Raw genomic sequence first — 23,021 nt, forward strand, 5'->3', positions numbered from 1 at the left:
CATTTTCAACATGTTCCTGAATGAGTCTGTAATACCAACATGCTTCAAGCAGACCACCATAGTCCCTGTGCCCAAGAACACAAAGGCAACCTGCCTAAATGACTACAGACCCGTAGCACTCACATCCGTAGCCATGAAGTGCTTTGAAAGGCTGGTAATGGCTCACATCAACACCATTATCCCAGAAACCCTAGACCCACTCCAATTTGCATCCCGCCAAACAGATCCACAGATGATGCAATCTCTATTGCACTCCACACTGCCCTTTCCCACCTGGACAAAAGGAACACCTATGTGAGAATGCTATTCATTGACTACAGCTCAGCGTTCAACACCATAGTACCCTCAAAGCTCATCACTAAGCTAAGGAACCTGGGACTAAACACCTCCCTCTGCAACTGGATCCTGGACTTCCTGATGTGCCGCCCCCAGGTGGTGAGGGTAGGTAGCAACACATCTGCCACGCTGATCCTCAACAATGGAGCTCCCCAGAGGTGCGTGCTCAGTCCTCTCCTGTACTCCCTGTTCACCCACAACTGCATGGCCAGGCACGACTCCAACACCATCATTAAGTTTGCAGACGACACAACAGTGGTAGGCCTGATCACCAACAATGACGAGACAGCCTATAAGGAGGAGGTTAGAGACCTGGCCGGGTGGGCACTGGGCAGCTCGCGGCTGTGCTTCCCTTCCCAGGTGCTTCTACACCTACATTGCTTGCTGTTTGGGGTTTTATGCTGGGTTTCTATACAGCACTTTGAGATATCAGCTGATGTACGAAGGGCTATATAAATAAATTTGATTTGGTGCCAGAATAACAACCTATCCCTCAACGTAACCAAGACTAAGGAGATGATTGTGGACTACAGGAAAAGAAGCATCGAGCAAGTCCCCATTCTCATCGACGGGGCTGTAGTGGAGCAGGTTGAGAGCTTCAAATTCCTTGGTGTCCACATCAACAACAAACTAGAATGGTCCAAACACACCAAGACAGTCGTGAAGAGGGCACGACAAAGCCTATTCCCCCTCAGGAAACTAAAAAGATTTGGCATGGGTCCTGAGATCCTCAAAAGAATCTACAGCTGCAACATCGAGAGCATCCTGACCGGTTGCATCACTGGCTGGTACGGCAATTGCTAGGCCTCCGACCGAAGTCACTTCCGAGGGTAGTGCGTACGGCCCAGTACATCACTGGGGTTAAGCTGCCTGCCATACAGGACCTCTACACCAGGCGGTGTCAGAGGAAGGCCCTAAAAATTGTCAAAGACCCCAGCCACCCCAGTCATAGACTGTCTCTCTACTACCGCATGGCAAGCGGTACCGGAGTGCCAAGTCTAGGACAAAAAGGCTTCTCAACAGTTTTTACCACCAAGCCATAAGACTCCTGAACAGGTAACCAAATGGTTACCCGGACTATTTGCATTGTGTGCCCCACCCCCCAAACCCCTCTTTTACGCTGCTGCTACTCTCTGTTTATCTTATATGCATTGTCACTTTAACTATACATTCATTTACATACTACCTCAATTGGCCCGACCAACCAGTGCTCCCGCACATTGGCTAACCGGGCTATCTGCATTGTGTCCCTCCACCCGTCAACCCCTCTTTTACGCTACTGCTACTCTCTGTTCATCATATATGCATAGTCACTTTAACCATACCTACATGTACATAATACCTCAATAAGCCTGACTAACCGGTGTCTGTATATAGCCTTGCTACTCTTATTTTCAAATGTATTTTTACTGTTGTTTTATTTCTTTACTTACCTACACACACACACACACCTTTTTTTCGCACTATTGGTTATAGCCTGTAAGTAAGCATTTCACTGTAAGGTCTAGACCTGTTGTATTCTGCACACGTGACAAATAAACTTTGATTTGAACAAATACAAGTAACAATGGAGGTGAAGGCATGGTTGGATACTGTAGGCTAAATGCTTTAGGCATAAAGAGAGACAACAGGTTAGAGAACCAATGTAGCTGTCAATCAGACCTGTCTGCCTGCTCAAGCAAATGGGATAACTTTTGACAATGTACAAGGTAAACAGATTAAGCTAGCTGGCTGCATATAACTTTAGTTTTGGGCAACAGGGTTCGGTAGCTGGCTAGCTAGTTATTTCAATAGGAGAACAACAAGGATTCCTTAATCATTGTTAAGAATATTGAAAATGACTGCAGTTTCTACTTGTCAATGTTTTCAGGCTGGTTGGATTGGTGCTAGCTAGGTACCAAGCTAAAGCTAGCTAGCTAACCCAGAAGTTTCTAATAACGTCTGTATCTAAGAAACAGTTGAAGTCGGAAGTTTACATACGCCTTAGCCAAATACATTTAAACACAGTTTTTCACAATTCCTGACATTTAATCCTAGTAAAAATTCCCTGTCTAAGGTCAGTTAGGATCACCACTTCATTTTAAGAATGTGAAATGTCAGAATAATAGTAGAGATATTGATTTAGTTCAGCTTTTATTTCTTTCATCACATTCCCAGTGGGTCTACAGAAGTTTACATACACTCAATTAGTATTTGATAGCATTGCCTTTAAATTGTTTAACTTGGGTCAAACGTTTCAGGTAGACTTCCACAAGCTTCCCACAATAAGTTGGGTGAACTTTGGCCCATTCCTGCTGACAGAGCTGGTGTAACTGAGTCAGGTTTGTAGGCCTCCTTGCTCGCACACGCTTTTTCAGTTCTGCCCACAAATTTTCTAAAGGTAGAGGTCAGGGCTTTGTGATGGCAACCCCAATACCTTGACTTTGTTGTCCTTAAGCCATTTTGCCACAACTTTGGGAGTATCTTTGGGGTCATCGTCCATTTGGAAGACCCATTTGCAACCAAGCTTTAACTTCCTGACTGATGTCTTGAGATGTTGCTTCAATATATCCACAATTTTCCTACCTCATGATGCCATCTATTTTGTGAAGTGCACCAGTCCCTCCTGCAGCAAAGCACCCCCACAACATGATGCTGCCACCCCCGTGCTTCACGGTTGGGATGGTGTTCTTCGGCTTGCAAGCCTCTCCCTTTCCCCTCCATACATAACGATGGTCATTATGGCCAAACAGTTCTATTTTTGTTTCATCAGACCAGAGGACATTTCTCCAAAAAGTACAATCTTTGTCCTCATGTGCAGTTGCAAACTGCAGTCTGGCTTGTTTATGGCGGTTTTGGAGCAGTGGCTTCTTCCTTGCTGAGTGGCCTTTCAAGTTATGTCGATATAGGACTCGTTTTAATGTAGATATAGATACTTTTGTACCAGTTTCCTCCAGCATCTTCACAAGCTCCTTTGCTGTTGTTCTGGGATTGATTTGCACTTTTCGCACCAAAGTACGTTCATCTCTAGGAGACAGAACGCGTCTCCTTCCTGAGCGGTATGGCGGCTGCGTGGTCCCATGGTGTTTATACTTGCATACTGTTGTTTGTACAGATGAACGTGGTACCTTCAGGCGTTTGGAAATTGCTCCCAAGGATGAACCAGACTTGTGGAGGTCTACAAATCTTCTTCTGAGGTCTTGGCTGATTTCTTTTGATTTTCCCATGATGTAAAGCAAAGAGGCACTGAGTTTGAAGGTAGGCCTTGAAATACATCCACAGGTACACCTCCAATTGACTCAAATTATGTCAATTAGCCTATCAGAAGCTTCTAAAGCCATGACATCATTTTCTGGAATTTTCCAAGCTGCTTAAAGGCACAACTTAGTGTAAGTAAACTTCTGACCCACTGGAATTGTGATACAGTGAATTATAAGTGAAATAATCTGTCTGTAAACAATTGTTGGAAAAATTACTTGTGTCATTCACAAAGTAGATGTCCTCACCGACTTGCCAAAACTATAGTTTGTTAACAAGAAATTTGTGGAGTGGTTGAAAAACTAGTTTTAATGACTCCAAACGAAGTGTATGTAAACTTCCGACTTCAACTGTATTTGCAAACATTTTTGATCCTGATCTAATTTCAAATGCTCACACAGATATTTTCTCATTCGGTCAAACAAATAATGCCTTATTACCAACGCAGTATTGTACAGCTTTGACAGTAATGGTGGCAATTGGCTTGCACGTGCAAATTCAGCACACACAACATTCTATAATAGAATTGTTATTTGACGTGTCAAATTAAAAGCTAATTTGAAGCGTAAAATAGTGTAATTTGATGCAAAAACACAAACGGCGATCCATAATTTATTCACATTGCTTAAAAAAAAAAAAAACACTTATTGGGTATATTACATTTGTTTTATTTGATGACTTTAATATTTTACTCCACGTCATCATCTCATCTCTATAGAGCTGCAACCTATGCTGTCTGACAAGATCACTATTTTGTAGTTCTTCAAAGTAAATAAGACATACTTTATGACTGCTGAATACCAACTATCAATCACTTTGATCATGTATTTTCAGGTAGAGATACTGCACAAAGCAACAGCTGCTCTCTATATCACCTCACGATTGCGCATTCTTCTGTCTCTACAGTAGCTGGCGTAAAAGAAACACAGACCGGACTAGTAGATGCGCAATAGATTATGGTCATTGTAGTTAATTACCACATGTTATGCACTAAACTATGTAGAATATAGGCCTGTTGGAAAAAACTCCCTACTACATTGAACAGTTCAGGCTAGATCTAATTTATCTCTAGAGAAACGGTGCAATGTGCGCATTAAACTCACCGAAGAAGAAAAAAACGTCTGTCAATCAGTTATTTTGGTTAATCGCTCAGCACTACCCTTGGGTGTAGCTTTAGCAGAGATGCCAACAACCGTAAATTCCGGTTTTCAGGGGAAATAGAAGAGAGACCCTGTGACACGACTTCCCTTCCATTAACAAGGTGACACTCCATCTTAACTCTTCCTTCACATTTACTAGATTGATTGAACAGTGCAGAAGGGAACATCTCCAGACATTTATTTTATTCTCATCAAGACCAGAATCTTCAGGATCTAGTTTCAGGCGTTTTTTTTTTGTTTTTTTTATTGCATGTAGTAGGTAGGCTATGACTTTGCTTATAAATGCTAGGTTTGTGAAGCCTCTATGTAGTTCTTATGAAGACTTTATGCAGTCTAGAAAGTCTTTATAAATGACGGTGAATCCAGATCTGCAGTGAAACTAGCTCTAGTTAATATCTGGAGTTAAGTTTTAGCTACAGTGAAACCCACTTTAAAATTTAAAACATAATTCATAGCCAAATCGAATGTAGACTATTTGTTTGGCTGGTTTATCTGTAGGCTCTACCCTCAAAGTATTGGGTAATAACCGGCCCACCAATAACAAAAGACCCCCAACTGAATCAACTTTTCTTTATTTAAAAAAGCATCATTGAACAATGGAGATTAATTTAACTCTCCAAGAAAACTGATCAAGGGCCATTCCAGAGCACATTCAACAGGTCCCATCAAAGTCTGTGCAATATAAATGCATTCGTGTTTGTGCTGCGCTTCCTGCTTACATTTAGTCTCCCACTGGTCACACATTGATTGAATCAACGTTGTTAACACATCATTTCAATAAAACTACGTTGAACTAACGTTGAATAGCCGTTGAATTGAAGTCTGTGCCCAGTGGGCTAGCTACCTCTGCAAGATGCTTGCTTCTTTGTTTATCATGAGTCTATGCCTCTTTGCCTAAAGTAGCATGATATCGCCAACCCACTATACACAACAAACAAATAGGCGTTGTCAATTTCAGAGTCCCGGTGACTTATCTAAGCACCCTAAACAAAAAAATACAGATAACAAGTGCAGCCACAACAACGACAACGAAATAGAGACAGAAACAATGTAGCATCAAACTGTCCAAACTCACAAACCCGTCGTCTGTCGACGATCCCACTCCATGGATTCAGGAATCAAAATATTATTTGCACAAACTACATATACGTGCAACGGACGTCCATGATGATCATCAATCAGTTTGTAATGACGCTAAATAGGAATAATCGCAAGAATAGCGGTATTATTACGAGGTAAGAAAGGTTAATAAGATCGTATTGCATTGTTGAATTTTACTTTAGAATAGGTTCTAGAATCCCTCAATTAACCACACCTGGTTTATGTGGCACAGCGAGAATCTGTAACAATGAACCCATGATAAAAAGAAGCCAGTCTGTCATGGCCACTAACCTCAGCATCCTCTGAGTGCAGCTATGGCTCGTGGCTATCTGAGCATCGAATCTTCACAATAGCCTTGCTGCACCTCCTAGTAAAAGGCTGCTTGGCACTCGATGTGTTTCCCTGTCACAACAGGTAACTAGCTATCTAGTTAAGAGAAATTAGCTGAATCTTAACTTTCTGAATCTGAAAGACAGGTGCCAAGCCTTAGGGATTTTCCCCACCATCTGTTCTTCTCGAGACTCGAATCGTACACGTGTCCCCACTTGTCTTTCCTTCCAAGCCCCTCTCCTCTCGACTTCAGTGGTGTCGTGACGCCTCTGCTGAGTAGGAGAGGGAAGAGCTGGATGGGGGTCGACAGTCATTCATTAGGAACAATGCAATAGATTGACCACAGACAATTAAACCAGTTGTTGATGGACCCGACCGAGTTTCGTTGAGACTCCCGATGTATATCCCTTTACCCTCTGCATGCACATTCATGGTAACGATGCAGAGCTGGCTCGAGGCTCGTACCATCACAGCGGGTCGCTGTCAGTTCAGGACCACCATAACGAAGCGCCGTCAATAACTTTAGTAACACGAGCGCAATATTTCGAACTCTGAGAAACGATTATGGAAAAGGTATAACTTACAATGTTCCGCGAGCCATTTGATTGATATTGTAGCTAGTTGGGCGCTTTTCAGACCGGGATTCCCACTGCTAACGTAACGTTAGTGACCACAGCTGAGCGTCACTGTCTCTCAGTCATTAGAATTAGTTTACTCCCAGAGTTAAAAGCTCTGTGTGGAGCCAATACTTTCTATTTATGACGAGAAAATGATTTTATTACTTACCGAAGTGAAGCAAAATCCGTTGACTGAAAATTATAAGAGCGAAGTTAACTAGTTGACCACAGCGGTTCTACTGCTGCTGACGTGACGAATTGATGATGACATAATTTGCATATCAGTTAGTTACTCTCTGATTGGACAGTTGAGGACTCGTTCAATTTTTATAATCTCAGATTACATTTGGAGCCGGTTCCACATGGACAAAATGTCATATTCAATTTTGTGTCATAATAACTCCTCATATGTAAAATAAAATAACAAATATTAGACTATATTGGTTATAAAGGCATGACACACAAGATGGCCGCGGTAGGGTTGAAGCCAATCCGCGGAGGTTTTACTTTGATTACACAAACCTGTAGTCTCCCGGATAATAATGTTGACTGACAGGAGAGATAGTGCGAAAATAACATGGCAACCTGTCGTTAGTGTGTGGTGACCCCCAATGGCTCTTGACAGTACTGCTAAACCAAGTCACTATGGTCTTGACGTGGAACCGTAAATCTATGCATGACAGCATGAGACCAGAAATAGTGAAGAGATTTTCTACAATCTATGAGATCCAACCAGATTTTTCATGCACTCCTTTCTATTAATCTGAAAGTTAAATCAAAGCACATGCCTTCATTTCTGAAAGTATTACCGGGGAAAGTTAAACAACTTTTTTGTCCTCTGCGTGCCTCTGGTGGCCTCGAAATTGCGTCACACCCTCCAACCACATTTTTAGATGAAGCATAAATTGTTTTAGCAAACGTGTCAGTTCATTTTTCAACACTAACGTCGTTAGTATGTTCACCCCTGGTTATCAACCTCTCCAGCTAATTTACTAAGAGCAAATGTATGCTTGACCTGAAAATGTGGTTGAAGGCGCCGTATGGATGGTGTGACGCATTTGCGGAGTCTCTGGAGTCACGTAGAGGCCAAGTTGAGCTCTGTACCACATTGCCCCGCGCCTCAAATTTTGTAACAATGAAGTGTGCTCCATATAGCTCCGCATTGACATGATCGGTTGACGGTAGGTGTGTGTGGGGGGTCTGTATTAAATACAACTCGTTTCCTTGACATCAGCTCTGGGCTGTTCCACAAAGCGCAAGAAGTATGAATGCCCTGGCTTCTGAAGAGGCATATCACCATAAATGCTACATGACCAATGCATACATCAGATTGACCATGCAGTGCCTTTAAGAGTTGAATACCCCTGGTCTATAGAGCCAGCAACTCAAGGAGTGATTTAAGCGGTAGATGGGTTACTTATGTAACCCATCTACCGCTTAAATCACTCCTTGAGGAAATCCAACATGACCACACACCTTTATGTGCTGAATAAAGGCTACTTAGATCGCCACAGCTAGTCCAATGAAAACAGTGCTTACCTCAAACCTAAATCACAACATACATGTACATCGCAGCAGACTAAGGCATTACATCTCAGAGCTTGAGGCGTCACTAGACACCCTGGTTCGATTCCAGGTTGTACCATAGGACAGCGTACAATTGACCCAGCGTCGTCCAAGTTTGGCCATCATATTTAAGAACAAATTCTTATTTACAGACTTGCCTAAAGGGTTAAATAAAATAAAAATATATACACAGTCATTGATATGCATTGTGTTTATTTCCTTTCAAAGAAAAGCTTTCGAAACTCATTGCCTATACAGCACAAACTGTTGACTGAGGTTTGGGTTCCATATAGGAAAGTTAAAATGAGAAGTATAAGTACACATTGTTTTGCCAAATTCAACAGTCCAGACGGCAGCATGCGTTTACATCATTTCACAGCAATATAAATTGTGCCAAATATCCAACAGCTTTGAGCAAAACAATGTTGTCTGGAGGGCTGCCATTCCCACAGCAGACATGTTTTATATTTACACAACCTTTAAATCAGCTCAATAAGGGTAAATAGAACATTCAAAAAGAATTAAAAGCAACGTAAAGATGCATGTGATTATTTAACTTAGCATATTAATTAAAACCACACTTGCCTGCTGCTCAGTCTGCAATATATATTATCCATCTTACCTATAGTTTACACAGTAAAGAGAAATATAAGACACTAAACCGTAATCCAAAAGAAGGAAAATTTCCCTCGCCCCAAAAATGTAGTGCTGCTCTAATTTGATTTCAGTCAAATATGTTTGGGGGGAAAAAGAACACCCAAGGTTAGAGTCCATCTTCAGTCCCAATAATAAACAACTGTCCTGAGCCCACCTTAACAAGCGGTCATGAATCCATAGTCCACCCATACAGTATATTTATAATTAATGATGATTTTTATTCTCACCTTTCAAACAGCTTTGAGTGATTATCTTCATAGACCAAACCCAAGCATGTGCAAAGAGCAGAGAAGAAAATAAAGGGAAAAAGCTCTGATTGCATTGTAGTCTGTGTTACTAAGTCAACCAGTTGTCATTGTTGATTTACTTACATAATATACACATTTTTGTTCTATAGCTGTTTGAGCACAAGATGCCTATAATGCTTTTAAAGCTGAGCACAAGTGTTGCAACGTAAAATTAAGTACATTCAACTTGTTCAGTTCCTATTCATATGACTGAACGGCTGCTGAAGCTAGTCTGTGGCGTGGCATTCTGCTCTGCATCTTCCACTAGTGGCTGCTGACTCAGACTGCAGGATCAGCTCAGCTCTGGGGAGGGTTGTCATCTTTGCTAAAGGGTTGTGTGGATCCGGGCTTCACCCAAGACAGTCCTGACACCTGCAGCCCCTTGTGGTGATCCTCAGGCCGTCTCTAGAATAACAGACACGCATTACCACACTGGTCAGCTAGCACCATGGAAACAAATGGCAGCTCACACAGCTTCACCAATCACAGCCCTGCTGGCTCTCATTGGGGTAAAACAAGCCTCTTTTGGGAGAGTGAGCTCAGAGGGAACCTGACTCCTTGGACCATAGCAGACAGACTCAGAGCTTTGTGTCCTTTTACATAAGTCTGAAAAGCACACTGCTGGGGTTTAGAAAACTTACTTTATGTGTGAACATCCGTTCCTTCGCCTCGTCGTGGATCGCTGGGTTCCATGAAGAGAAACTGGAAAAATAAGTACAAAAACACAAAGAAACAAAATTCTCAACCATTTATTGCATCTTTCATATGCTGCAGGTTTCTTATTGGCATCAATAAAAAATAAATAAAAAGACTGAATGTTCAGATTGTTCACGAGCTATGAGAATGAGAAATGGAATTCCAGGAATGAGGAGCATTTCCTACAACCAACCTTATTGCATAAGGATCGTCCATCTTGGGCTGGTCGAAGAGGTGACTGTTGCATAGTTTGACGCTGTCTATCACCTTGCTTTTGAACAACTGCACATCCTTGTCGTACCTGAAAAAACAGTATGATTATACAAACAATTTGCCAGTCAATACAGTGTGGAGTGATAATTGCCCCCACCTGGCCAAAGTCTAATTCATTAGGTCAGGGAATTAAGATTTTTTTTACTCCTAACAAAACCTCAACATTTCAATTAAACAGTCTCAAACAGCCGCCTGTCCCTTTTAGTAGCTGGGCACCGGCACACATTTCAGCAAATAAACAATGGGTCTAAATTAATTGTTTTACGAAGTTACCATGGACACAGCTCTGATAATCCCAGTCATGTGCATTAAAAACATTGCTCGTCATCAAAAATAAACACGTCAAATTCAAGCTCTCCATGGTGCCGAAGTGCCAAATCGGGAGTGTATGATCTGCGATAGATTTGTTTATACAGGTCACAATTAAGTTTGGTAGTCTTCAACATTTTGTGCAAAAGCTGTGTACATTAAAGAAATACACACCTGGCTTAAATAAACAGAAGCCCGTCTCTAATAAGCACCGGTTGTGTTCAGTGATTGAAGCAAATAAATGTGTGGGCTATTAATTTGAAGTTTCAGGGTACACAATAGGAGCACAAAGACTAGCTTGCTTGTTGACCTATATAAACTGACCCAGGTCACATACGTAGGCGTGGCCCAGTATCCATCTACAGGAGGAAGAGAAGGCTTTGAGGAGAAAGTGAACAAGTACAGACTTACAGCACAGCAGCTTCTGGGTTGAGTGGTTCCATAGTGTTGATCTTGTAGAACACCGTGCGTGCATACATCAGGACTTGCCAGATGTGGTTGTGATTACGCCTTCATGTCCACAGGGAGACATTTATGATTCTCTCAACATAATGGCAAACCAAATACAACTCCAGTCACAGTAAATACACAAGTATCATAAAGGCAATCCATGGTGCATAGGTTCATCTCAGACTAGTGAAATACCCAACAGTAGCACTGCTCAAACACCAGTAGTGCACAGCCGAAGTGTGACAAATAGACCATAATGACAGACAGGTTTCCATTGAGAATGTCATGGACAACTTTCCCCACTCATTAAAAGGTATCCACCTCCAGCTGATAGAGACTGAGGTTTAAGAAAAGACCTTACAAGGCTGTGTCACTGTCCAGCTGAAGAAACAGGCCATGAGGAACAGAAGTCAGAGTAAAGAATGGGCCTTGATGTAACGCATGCCAGTTCTAACCAAGGCACACTACAGACACCCCCACACAGTTCAACTCTGTGACAGCACTGTATCACTATTTACCACCAGAACACACATATCAATCACAACATCATAGCGCAAAAAGTAGTAACTGCATTTAGCCTATCATGGGATGTGTAAGGCTGTGTAGTAGTGACTAGTACATGGTGGAGCAGACATTACACTAAACGGGAAAAATATCAAGCCACATGTACCTGACAAACACCCATTTCCAAATCGTCCTCATTCATTTGGATGTAATGATCTGGGCATAGAAGCCATGTACTGACCTCCACTTGGTGAAGGCTCTCCTGACATCAAGCTCTCCTGAAACAGGGTCCACTAGTGGGTGGAAGACTGGGATATCAAACACCACTCTCTAAATGGTGGTACAGGAGAGAACATGGTATTTATGCAATATTCTAACAGTACTAAAACACCACATTTCAATGTACCGCCATACAGTGCATTCAGAAAGAATTCAAATCCCTTAACCTTCACATTTTGTTACGTTACAGCCTTAATCTAAACTTGATTAAATAACTACACACAATACCTCAATGAAAAAGTGAAAACAGGTTTAGAAAAAATAACAGAAATACCTTTACATAAGTACTCAGACCCTTTGCTATGACACTCGAAATTGAGCTTTCCACAACTTCGAAGGAATTGTCCGTAGAGCTCCAAGAAAGGATTGTTTCGACGCATAGATCTGGGGAAGGGTACCAAGAAAATGTCTGCAGCATTGAAGATCCAAGAACAGTGTCCTCCATTCTTAAAATGGAAGTTTGGTGGGTGGTTCCAAGACTCTTCCTGCAGATGGCCACCCAGCCAAACAGAAAATCGGGGAGAAGGGCCTTGGTCAGGGAGGTGACCAAGAACCCAATGGTCAAGCTGACAGAGCTCCTCTGGAGATGGGAGAACCTTCCAGAAGGACAACCATATCTGCAGCACTCCACCAATTAGTTTCTCTGGTCTGCTGAAATCAAGATTGAACTTTTTGGCCTGAATGCCAAGCATCATGTCTGGAGGAAACCAGGCACCATTCTTCACTTGGCCAATACCATCCCTACATTGAAGCATGGTGGTGGCAGACATCATGCTGTGGGGCTGTTTTTCCAGAGGCAGGGACTGGGAAACTAGTCAGGATCGAGGGAAAGATGAACAGAGCAAAGTAGATGTCCTTGATGAAAGCCTGCTCCAGAGCGCTCAGGACCTCAGATTGGGACAAAGGTTCACCTTCCAACAGGACAATGACACTAAGGCACACAGCCAAGACAACACAGGAGTGGCTTCGGGACAAGTCTCTGTCCTTGTGTGGCCCAGCCAAAGTATCTCTGGAGACCTGAAAATATTTGTGCAGTGACACACCATCAAACCTGACAAAGCTTGAGAGGATCTGCAGAGAATGGGAGCAACTCCCCAAATACAGATGTACGAAGCTTGTAGCATCACACCCAGGAAGAACTGAGGCTGTAATCGCTGCCAAAGGTACTTCAACAAAGTATTGAGTGAAGGGTCTGAATACGTATGTAAATGTGATAGTTTTATTTTGAATCAATTTGCACAAAAAACATGTAAACCTGTTTTGTATTGTGTGTAGATTGAGGAAAAAAATCTATATATATATATATAAAGGCTGTAACGCAACAACGTGGAAAAAAATTCAAGGGGTCTGAATAATTCCCGAATGCACTGTATGACAGTCACAAACCAATCACAGTCTCAGCCTTTGCCACCAAAGTAGGAAATGCCAAACACAATAACCTTTGAAATGTGCCAAAGAAATTGCTTTATTTTGTGTAAACAGCTGTGTTGTAGTGTTACAGCAGGTCCCCCTGAAGTACTCACAGGACATTCACCATCAGGATAGTTATCTGGAATATACACAGTGAACTTGAAGACTCCATCCTGGTACAAGCCATGTCTGATGAAAATGACCCCGAACCACACTGGAAAGAAGAGAAAATCATACATTTTGTAAAGGTTATGTATAGATTATGCAGTCAAACAGGATGACAGATTTGGGCTCCCAAGTGGCACATAGGTCAAAGGCACTGCATCTCAGTGCAAGAGGTGTCACTGCAGTCTCTGGTTCGAATCCTGACTGCATCACATCCGGCAGTGATTGGGAGTCCCATAGGGCGGTGCACAATTGGCCCAGCGTCGTCCGGAGTTTGGCCGTCATTGTAAATAAGAATTTGTTCTTAACGGACTTGCCTAGTTAAATAAAGGTTAAATAAAATAAAAAATTAGGCTCTTACTCAATGCTGATTTGTAGGATGGCTGCACATAGATTCCAGGCAGTTTTTGCTTGATCACTAGGGTGCTGTGGGTCACAAGGTAACATGGAATTAAATCAATGCAGAAGAAAATGGATATGGAAATTAACAGTGTGTTTTCGTCAACAGCTTCTCTAAATTAACTACATAATTGGCCTCTGTTCAAATATATCAAAGATGCATCCTTCCTTTCCTTCAGGTAGGCTAATCAATGATCTGACATGGTTGGACTGGTGAAAACAAATCATACCTTCACTTATCCAGTCACAAAGATCAGTGATTACCAATTACCAACCAATCTTGGCTCTCTCTAATTTTCTCCTTCTCTCTCGGAGGACCTGAGCCCTAGGACCATACGTCAGGACTACCGGGCATGATGACTCCTTGCTGTCCCCAGTCCACCTGGCCTTGCTGCTATTCCAGTTTCAACTGTTCTGCCTGCGGTTATGGAACCGCCACCTGTCCCAGACCTGCTGTTTTCAACTCTTAATGATCGGCTATGAAAAGCCAACTGAAAATTATTCATGATTATTATTTGACCATGCTTGTCACTTATGAACATTTTGGCATAGTTCTGTTATAATCTCCACCCGGCACAGCCAGAAGAGGACTGGCCACCCCTCATAGCCTGGTTCCTCTCTAGGTTTCTTCCTAGGTTTTGGCCTTTCTAGGGAGTCTTTCCTAGCCACCGTGCTTCTACACCTGCATTGCTTGCTGTTTGGGGTTTTAGGCTGGGTTTCTGTACAGCACTTTGAGATATTAGCTGATGTACGAAGGGCTATATAAAATAAACTTGATTGATTACCTTTAGCAAAGGAGGGAGGAATGACGCATTTTAACAGATAAAGTCTGATCTGGGGCCAGTACTTACAACTCAGCCAGCAGCGAGTACTCCAGGTAGAATGGACCGTAGGAGGCATGTGTTCCGTTGGCCAACTGGGCTGTGGCGGCAGGAGAGGTCGGCTTGGTGATGGGGACTGCATTCTTGGGGATGGAGGGAAGCTGCTTCTTCCCAAAGCTAGGACGGGCTGGACTGGCTCTTTGTTGCTGCTGCTCTCCACTCTGTTCATCACCGTCAGATCTCTGCTCAGCAGAAGAGTGAACAAATGGCATTTAACAACTCAATATATATGTCAAGGAAATAAAAACGGGTAGCATTGATTATTACAAGGAGGTGATTATGTTAAGATTGAAACCACGTAGCCAAACTTTTTTCACCATGTTGCAGAATCACAAGAGACAACGCAGACTACCAATTTCAAGCAAGTCTGTTAGTTACATCTATCTGCATAGACAGAGGCAAGCTCTGTTGTCAAACTACAAGGCAACAGACAGCAGTGGGAGCACATATTGAGCCCTGGGCAATAAATAGGCATGAGGTGACGACCTTTCAGGTTTCATAGTCTCGACTGGCATCAAACTCCTCGTTCCACGGGAGGTGCGAGAGAGCACCCACAGAGAGCATCCCTAAATACAGCCTGCATCATATCCTGCCAATGCTAGCTCAGTGGGAAGCACAGGGGAGGAGGATAGGCTAGTTCACAGCAGGAGGGATTCCTGTAAGCAAAGGAACACCTAAGCAACAAACCCTCAAGGAATATCTCTGCAACTACAGAAAGAATTCAGGTTCACACACAGCGAGTGCCATTAAACCACGTTGTAGAAGTATTAATGTTGAGGCACAGAACAATGAGTGAACCATTCATCTGACAAGGCAGGGCAGAGAGTATTTACACCTATTTTACTACGGGCAGAGCTACTTCTCCAATGTGACGCCTGTATGCTAAACTAGAAGTTGGTACCTCCCTTTCTCGCCGAAGTCATTGAGGTACGTAGGCAACAGACAATGGCAATAACAAACAGCAGATGCATGGCAAACAGCTTTTCACCCAACTGAATCTTAGCAATTAGCAAACAAAACAAATGCACTGCACAGTTGAGAAGTTCACCATTGCTCTGGTCAAACTACAGTTTAACATCTAATCCAAGTGAATTTTCCAGGAGCAACAGGCACCTCCTGCAACCACAACGCATGTGTTGTGACAAGTCACGTCTGACTATAGCGGCAACCTCCAGAGCACTACGGCTGGGACAATACCAGTATCGCGATACTCGTTAGTATAGTGGCAAGGAAACAAAACAGATTTAACTTTTAGGAAAACAGCCATAATGTTGGAAACAACCACTGTCATCCAGTCAATTGTATTTATTTTCCAAGCTATAGCACAATATTTTACATACAGCAGGTTATTAAATGACCAAAGAGTTCGGTCGGCTTTGTGTCTTCATTTTTGAAATATTGCAATACTGGTATCGTCACAGCACTACAGAGCACCAGGTAGTAAAAGGCGACCCTGAAACAGCCCTCTTTCGGGATGAGATTGCAAAGGATTGTCCCTGGCAAGGAGTTGGAGAAAAGGCATGAGTAGGCCTAATGCGTTATTAGAGGACACCACAAGATAAACATTCCCATACCACAATTCCAGTCCTCCAAGATTTTTCTCAAACTAAAGACAGATGGTAACAGGTGTAAAAGGCACAAAGCTCCAAGGAAGCCATGCCGTATTTATGGGAAACCGTTAGGGGGACAGACCACACTAGGCTTACTTTCAGTGTGTGGGTGTCTCTTTGGGAACTTGTGAAGATCCTGTTTTTTTGTCTCTCTTCCCGCGTGTGTGTTGGGTGAACTTGACAGAAGTTGGCTTTTGGTGCAGAAGAGGAAGAGCGCTCCCTTACCTTGCGACCAGTATTGGTAGACATGCTCCAGAATGGGTTCAGGTTCATTAACTTGTCCGTCTATGTCGGTCCCACAACAAGTGTTGCCTGTGCCATTCGCTGGCGTCACTGGGGGTAGAATTGACAGAACAAATGTTACATTTTTATTCATTTAGGGCTATTTTCGTACTGGTCTCCCATGACAAATCGAACCCACAACTCTGGCGTGGAAAGCGCCATGCTCTACCAACTGAGCCACACGAGACCAAATGACTGATGAGGCCCTCTGTTCAGCACACACACAATGGGGCAACCTGAACTCAATGACAGCTGCTGACTCTCTGATCTACGGACCATGCTGCTGCTCAGACAGACGTGCCTCATTCATGTCATGACATCAAACAGGCCTAACTGTTACGTCTCTGCCAGGCAAAGCACTTTAAACCTCACCGGGAAATAATCCAAACATCACAAGCTTGAACTGGTGTTAATGGTTGTTTAACATGGAGGTTGAATGTTAGCCTAGCTAGATTCATTATTTTATTCGCATATTACCAAAGGTCATTGTTATTGCCGTTGGCTACAGCAGTTGACAAGTTAGTTAACTAAGATCTTTGCTTAGCTAACTACTATGCCAACTAGCAATGTTGCCATTGTATCCGTGTTTTTTCACTTGTTTCTACGCAGGCAACTAATTATGCAAAATGACTTTGAACGCATAGCTAGTTAGTTAAGCTATATATAGTTACAGTAACTAGTTAGATTGTTAACAAGATACGTCCAGTTTGTTAGCTGAACGCCAGGTTAGCAATAACAAATCACGCATACATATTCATTTGCGATGGAATCTAGCATTGTTGCATATAATCCATAATGAAATAGGCATACTTTACGACTCGATAACCGAATGAAAAGAACGTTATTCACAACAAACTTAGTAAACTACCCAGTTCTACTACCTTGCAAACTAACCAGCTAACGTTACCTAGCTTGAAAGCCAACGGTAGCTAGCTAGCTAGTATCCAGTTGCCAGCTTACCTTCCCTGGACGAAAATTCCGACAAGTACCCGTTCAAAAATTGCCCATTTATGTGAACAATTTCAAAATGTGCGTTTTAAAGGACGTTGTTAGAATCACCACTGGTCAAAACAAACAAAAAATGTGCACCGCAATTATTTGGGTAACTGGCTAGCTAAGCAATCTCACAGACACCGGAAATCAATCAAAGAGCTCATGAGGGGCGTTTCCTATTCACCAGGGATATTTCTATTGGCTTTTAACAAAGCGTGGATAAAGTATCTGAAATATGATTCGCTGACGTTCTATCACTTTAAGTCATGCTGTTATGCCGCATTCACGTACTAGTCGGAACTAGGAAACTCAGAAATGTCCGAGTTGCTGATTTGTAGAACGCAGAACGTGTATCGATGGGTCGGTTTGTTTAGCATGCGCAACTATAGGGAAAAACAGACGGGGTTGGCTTTGATTGTTGACAACATGTTAACTATATTTCGTCTCCAATGCTTATTAAAAACATAAATGTGGTCAATAAGCGCTTGTTGTCTCTCAAATACAAATCGGTCACATACACATGTTTAGCAGATGTTATTGCTGGTGTAGCGAAATTATTTTGTTTCTAGCTCCAACAGTGCAGTAATATCTAAAAAGTAATGTCTAACAATTTAACAATACACACAAATTTAAAGAAAAGGAAAGGATTATATAAATATTAAGATGAGCAATGTCGGCACGGCATAGACTAAAATACAGTAGAATATAATAGAATACAGTATATATATATATGAGATGAGTAGCACAAAATATGTAAACATCAAAGTGACTTGTGTTCCAATTATTAAAGTAGCCAGTGATTTCAAGTCTATGTATATAGGGCAACAGCCTCTAAGGTGCTAGTGATGGCTATTTAACAGTCTGATGGCCTTGAGGTAGAAGCAGTTTCTCAGTCTCTCGGTCCCAGCTTTGATGCACCTGTACTGACCTTACCTTCTGGATTATAGCGGGGTGAACAGGCAGTGGCTCGGGTGGGTGTTGTCCTTGATGATCTTTTTGGACTTCCTGTGACATTGGGTGCTGTAGATGTCCTGAGACAGAATGTACAAACAACAACATTTTGAAGCATGTGGGGACAGCAGACTGGAATAGGGAGAGATTGAATATGTCCATAAACACTCCAGCCAGCTGGTCTGCGCAGGATCTGAGGACGTGACTAGGGGTGACTAGGGATGCCGTCTGGGCCGGAAGCCTTGCGAGGGTAACAATGGTTGAATACGTTGTTGGTTCGTTAGTGTATTTTTGCCATATTAGCATAGAAGTGACACATCAGTCAAAACACCTCAAAACAAGACATGGTATCAAGAACAAGATAAAACTAGTTGAAACGGCACTAGTAACAGACCAGAGATATCAACCCAGTGAAATCCTTTGGCTATCATCACAAAGAAAAGCAAAGGTAAAGATATCCAACAATTATTTATTTCTGAGGTATGACCATAGACATTAAAAACAGTATATCGTGATAATGACGTCATCCACAATTCCTACGTAAAATTCCCGATTGCCCGATATTGCTGAGTGGCACCAAAGACTATGGATATACTGACATTGGAAGTCGTTGACCACAAAGTGGCACGGCGGGCTGGGCGGGCTGTCTCACGCCCACCTATCCTTTCTTTGGATTGGTGGATACATCAGTTTGTTGAATGTATTTTGAATATTCGATGAGGGTTGTTGACACCACCCGCCTGTATTCAATGGCAAGAGATGATATGCTACTAGTCTCAAGTCATTTAATTATTTTTATTTAACTAGGCAAGTCATTAAGAACAAATTCTTATTTACAATGACGGTCTAACCCAGCCAAACCCTAGCCCGGACGACGCTGGGCCAATTGTGTGCCACCCTACGGCACTCCCAATCATGGACGGTTTTGATACAGCCTGGAATCGATCCAGGGTCTGTAGTGATGCCTCTAGCACTGAGATGCAGTGCCTTAGACCGCTGCGCCACTCGGGAATCCTGAATATGCATAGCAAAAGTAGCCTGGATGTCACGTGTCCTAGTACACGAGTACACTCGTAACAATTTAAGCATTATGAAACTTCTATTCGATCAAATAAACGTCACGTCGCAAATAAGCAATTCCTTTTTAAATTGACCAAATTCGACACTCATTGACCTCCAAACAAAAACTCCTTGCTTGGGGGGGCGAAGGAACCCCCCCCCTAAAAAAACACCTACTACAGGGAGACAGATTTTCCGCCGAACCTCCTCTACGATGGCATCAAAACAACGCTATAGGATCATGGTGAAAGTGGCCGTAACTTGCAAAGGTTCATGGTCAATATAGTCGTTTTAATCCTTTTTTATTTTTTTATTTTTTATTTTAATAACAACAAATCAATACAGAAAGTACATAAGGAACACGAGTATATATAGATTATATATAATGGACAATCGAGCTAGGGGGTACAATATCACATTACAATTACACAAGGACCTTAAAGGACATACATACACTTACAATTCTAACAGCTTTTTTGTTAGTAGAGTATTTAACTGTCTTAAAATGCAGTTCAATTTATTTTTGTAGTGTAAGAAAATGTGTTTTTTTGTTAGTATATTTACATTTGTGTATATGAAATTTGGCCAAAAGAATAATGAAATTATTTACATAAAAATGTTTCCGCTTATTTCTATCGTATGTAAAAAATCCAAGCAGTACATCTCTCCACAATAGTGTAAAATCTTCATAAATGTGTTCAATTATAAATCTACTGATGTCTTGCCACAGTTTTCTTACATGAATACAATGCCAAAAAAGATGCAACACTGTTTCTGGGTGGTCATTACAAAAGGACAATTTGAGTTCATGTTTTCCTTAAACTTCTTCATATAGTGGTTGGCAGGATAATGTTTATGAATAATTTTAAAGGAAACTTCCTTAATTTTGTTAACAAGTAGGTATGTGTGTGGCAACATCCAAACTTTTTTCCAACAGATATTATCAATAAATCCATTCCAATAAGGCATGACATAAGGTATAGATACAACATCCTGCTGAAACAAGGTTCGTATCCCTCTGTTGTTGAATGGACCAAAAGAAAAACAAATATATCCTACTGATGAGTCAACAGGCTCTGAGGGTCAGATCTTAACACGTTCCTGAATAACAGAGCAACACCTGAGGGAATGGCGTCTAAAACAATTGCAAAATCTTTAGGTGTTACAGGGACCTTGTAAAGTGATAAGAATTCCTTATAACTGAGTAAAAGAGTCAATCGGGAGTCTCGTCATAGCCTGCCGGCTGGTGTCAGCACGTGGTGCTGTGTGACGACAAATGCAGTAGTCAGAATGGATGACAATTTATTTAAATATTTAGATTTGTAGTGAAATTTAAAATAATTACCATTTGGGATCAAATTTTTGCGCCCAAACATCCGTAAAAAAAAAAAATGGGGCCTTTCAGGCGATCTTAATTTACGTAGGACAGACCTGTTTTTTTTTTAAGGCATTCATGGTAAGATCGTTCACGTTTTATTTTTTATTGCAGAAAAAACAGTATGCATACAAGCAGACCTGTTTTTTTGTGCTGCTAGGTCGCTACCAATGACGTAATAGACCCTGGATTGCAGATGCTATATTTTGGCCATATAGAGGTTTTGAAGCCACCGGTGGACCATGTTGGCAATCAGAAAAGCAGTCTTCCATAGGAATGAATGGAATTTTCAGTATTTCCTTTAAATGTTTCAAGGACAAAATATTAAGTATTTTTTGTGTTGTAGTCACAACAGTAGTGGGGACAGTAGCATTAGTACTTTCTAAAAATGATACTGTAAGGATTTAAAAATATTTATATTATATTTTTATGTTTAGCTCACAATATCATTTAAAAGTATGCATTAAGGCTAAAACAAATGAAGGCATTAGTACATGCATTTCTATAGCTTCCAAAATATGTTTTACAATGGTGGGGGAGTGCCAAGATGCAGGCGTTAGCTTCCAAACAGCACACTCTGTCTGTTATCTAGTGTATAGATAAACCATTGGTTGCTATGCAGTAGCCCAAACTGGTCTTAGAGCATTTTGTATTATTATGTACGTAATTCAGAGAAACTACATTTAGTATAATATGTTACGTTTAAAAAACCTTCTTTAATTTTTGCCTTAAGTAATGACTTGTTTTATGTAACCATACAAACTTAACATATCATACGAATTGACCCTACAAGCTTGGCACACCTGTATTTTGGGGAGTTTCTTCCTTTCTTCTCTGCAGATCCTCTTAAGTTCTATCAGGTTGGATGGGGAGTGTTTCTGCACAGCTATTTTCAGGTCTATCCAGAGATGTTTGATCGAGATAAAGTCAGGGCTCTGGCTGAGCCACTCAAGGACATTCAGAGACTTGTCCCGAATCCACTCCTGTGTTGTCTTGGCTTTGTGCTTAGGGTCGTTGTCCTGTTGGAACGTGAACCTTCGCACCAGTCTGAGGTCCTGAACACTCTGGAGACGGTTTTCATTCAGGATCTCTCTGTACTTTGCTCTGTTCATCTTTGCCTCGATCCTGACTAGTCTCCCAGTCCCTGCTGCTGAAAAACATCCCACAGCATGATGCTGCCACCACCATGCTTCATCGTAGGGTTGTGGTGCCAGGTTTCCTCTAAACTTGACGCTTGGCTTTCAGGCCAAAGAGTTCAATCTTGGTTTCATTAGACCAGATAATCTTGTTTCTTATGGTCTGAGAGTCTTTAGATACCTTTTGGAAAACTCCAAGCGGGCTGTCATGTGCCTTTTACCAAGGAGTGGCTTCTGTCTGGCCACTCTACCGTAAAGGCCTAATTGGTGGAGTGCTGCAGAGATGGTTGTCCTTCTGGAAGGTTCTCCCATCTCCACAGAGGAACTCTATAGCTCTGTTAGAGTGACCATCGGGTTCTTGGTCACCTCCCTGACCAAGGCCCTTCTCCCACGATTGTTCAGTTTGGCCGGGCGGCCAGCTCTTGGAAGAGTCTTCGTGGTTCCAAACTTCGTCCATTTAAGAATTATGGAGGCCACTGTGTTCTTGGGGACCTTCAATGATGCAGCATTTGTTTGGTACCTTTCCCAAGATCTGTGCCTCGACACAATTCCTTTGACCTCACGGTTTGGTTTTTGCTCTGACATGCACTGTCAACTGTGGGGCCTTATATAGACATGTGTGTGCCTTTCCAAATCATGTCCAATCAATTACATTTACCACAGGTGGACTCCAATCAAGTTGTAGAAACATTTCAAGGACAATCAATGGAAACAGGATGCACCTGAGCTCAATTTTGAGTCTCATAGCAAAGGGTCTGAATACTTATGTAAATAATCTATTTCTGTTTTTTATTTTTAATACATTTGCAAAAATGTCTAAAAACCTGTTTTTACTTTGTCCTTATGGGGTATTGTGTGTAGATTGCTGAGGATTGTTTATGTATTTAATCCATTTTAGAATATGCTGTAACATAACAAAATGTGGAAAAAGTCAAGGAGTCTGAATACTTCCAAAGGC

General features: G+C 41.8%; 2 protein-coding genes across 7 annotated transcripts in view; both read right to left on the reverse strand.

Annotated features, from left to right (window-relative positions):
• Positions 1-7,037, reverse strand: part of LOC129854470 (chromodomain-helicase-DNA-binding protein 9-like) — a 145,141-nt gene extending 138,104 nt beyond the window's left edge. For 3 of the 6 annotated variants that reach the window (XM_055921542.1, XM_055921544.1, XM_055921543.1), the window contains exon 1: positions 6,126-6,322. The gene's annotated coding sequence lies outside the window, so the exon portion shown is untranslated. The other 3 variants (XM_055921541.1, XM_055921540.1, XM_055921539.1) reach the window with 3 other exon arrangements.
• A 1,506-nt stretch (positions 7,038-8,543) lies between these two features.
• On the reverse strand, positions 8,544-17,711 carry LOC129854473 (AKT-interacting protein). The gene is made up of 10 exons (XM_055921549.1): positions 17,510-17,711; positions 16,493-16,600; positions 14,628-14,839; positions 13,739-13,803; positions 13,326-13,426; positions 11,765-11,853; positions 10,981-11,079; positions 10,181-10,288; positions 9,933-9,993; positions 8,544-9,696 (listed from the first exon to the last, which is right to left on the reverse strand). Exons 2-10 carry the CDS (start codon positions 16,538-16,540, stop codon positions 9,589-9,591), a joined length of 891 nt encoding a protein of 296 aa, XP_055777524.1. The 5' UTR covers positions 16,541-16,600; positions 17,510-17,711; the 3' UTR covers positions 8,544-9,588.
• Positions 17,712-23,021: the final 5,310 nt, after the last annotated feature.

This window comes from Salvelinus fontinalis, chromosome 4 (genome assembly GCF_029448725.1).
Source record: "Salvelinus fontinalis isolate EN_2023a chromosome 4, ASM2944872v1, whole genome shotgun sequence".
Classification (NCBI taxonomy): domain Eukaryota; kingdom Metazoa; phylum Chordata; class Actinopteri; order Salmoniformes; family Salmonidae; genus Salvelinus; species Salvelinus fontinalis.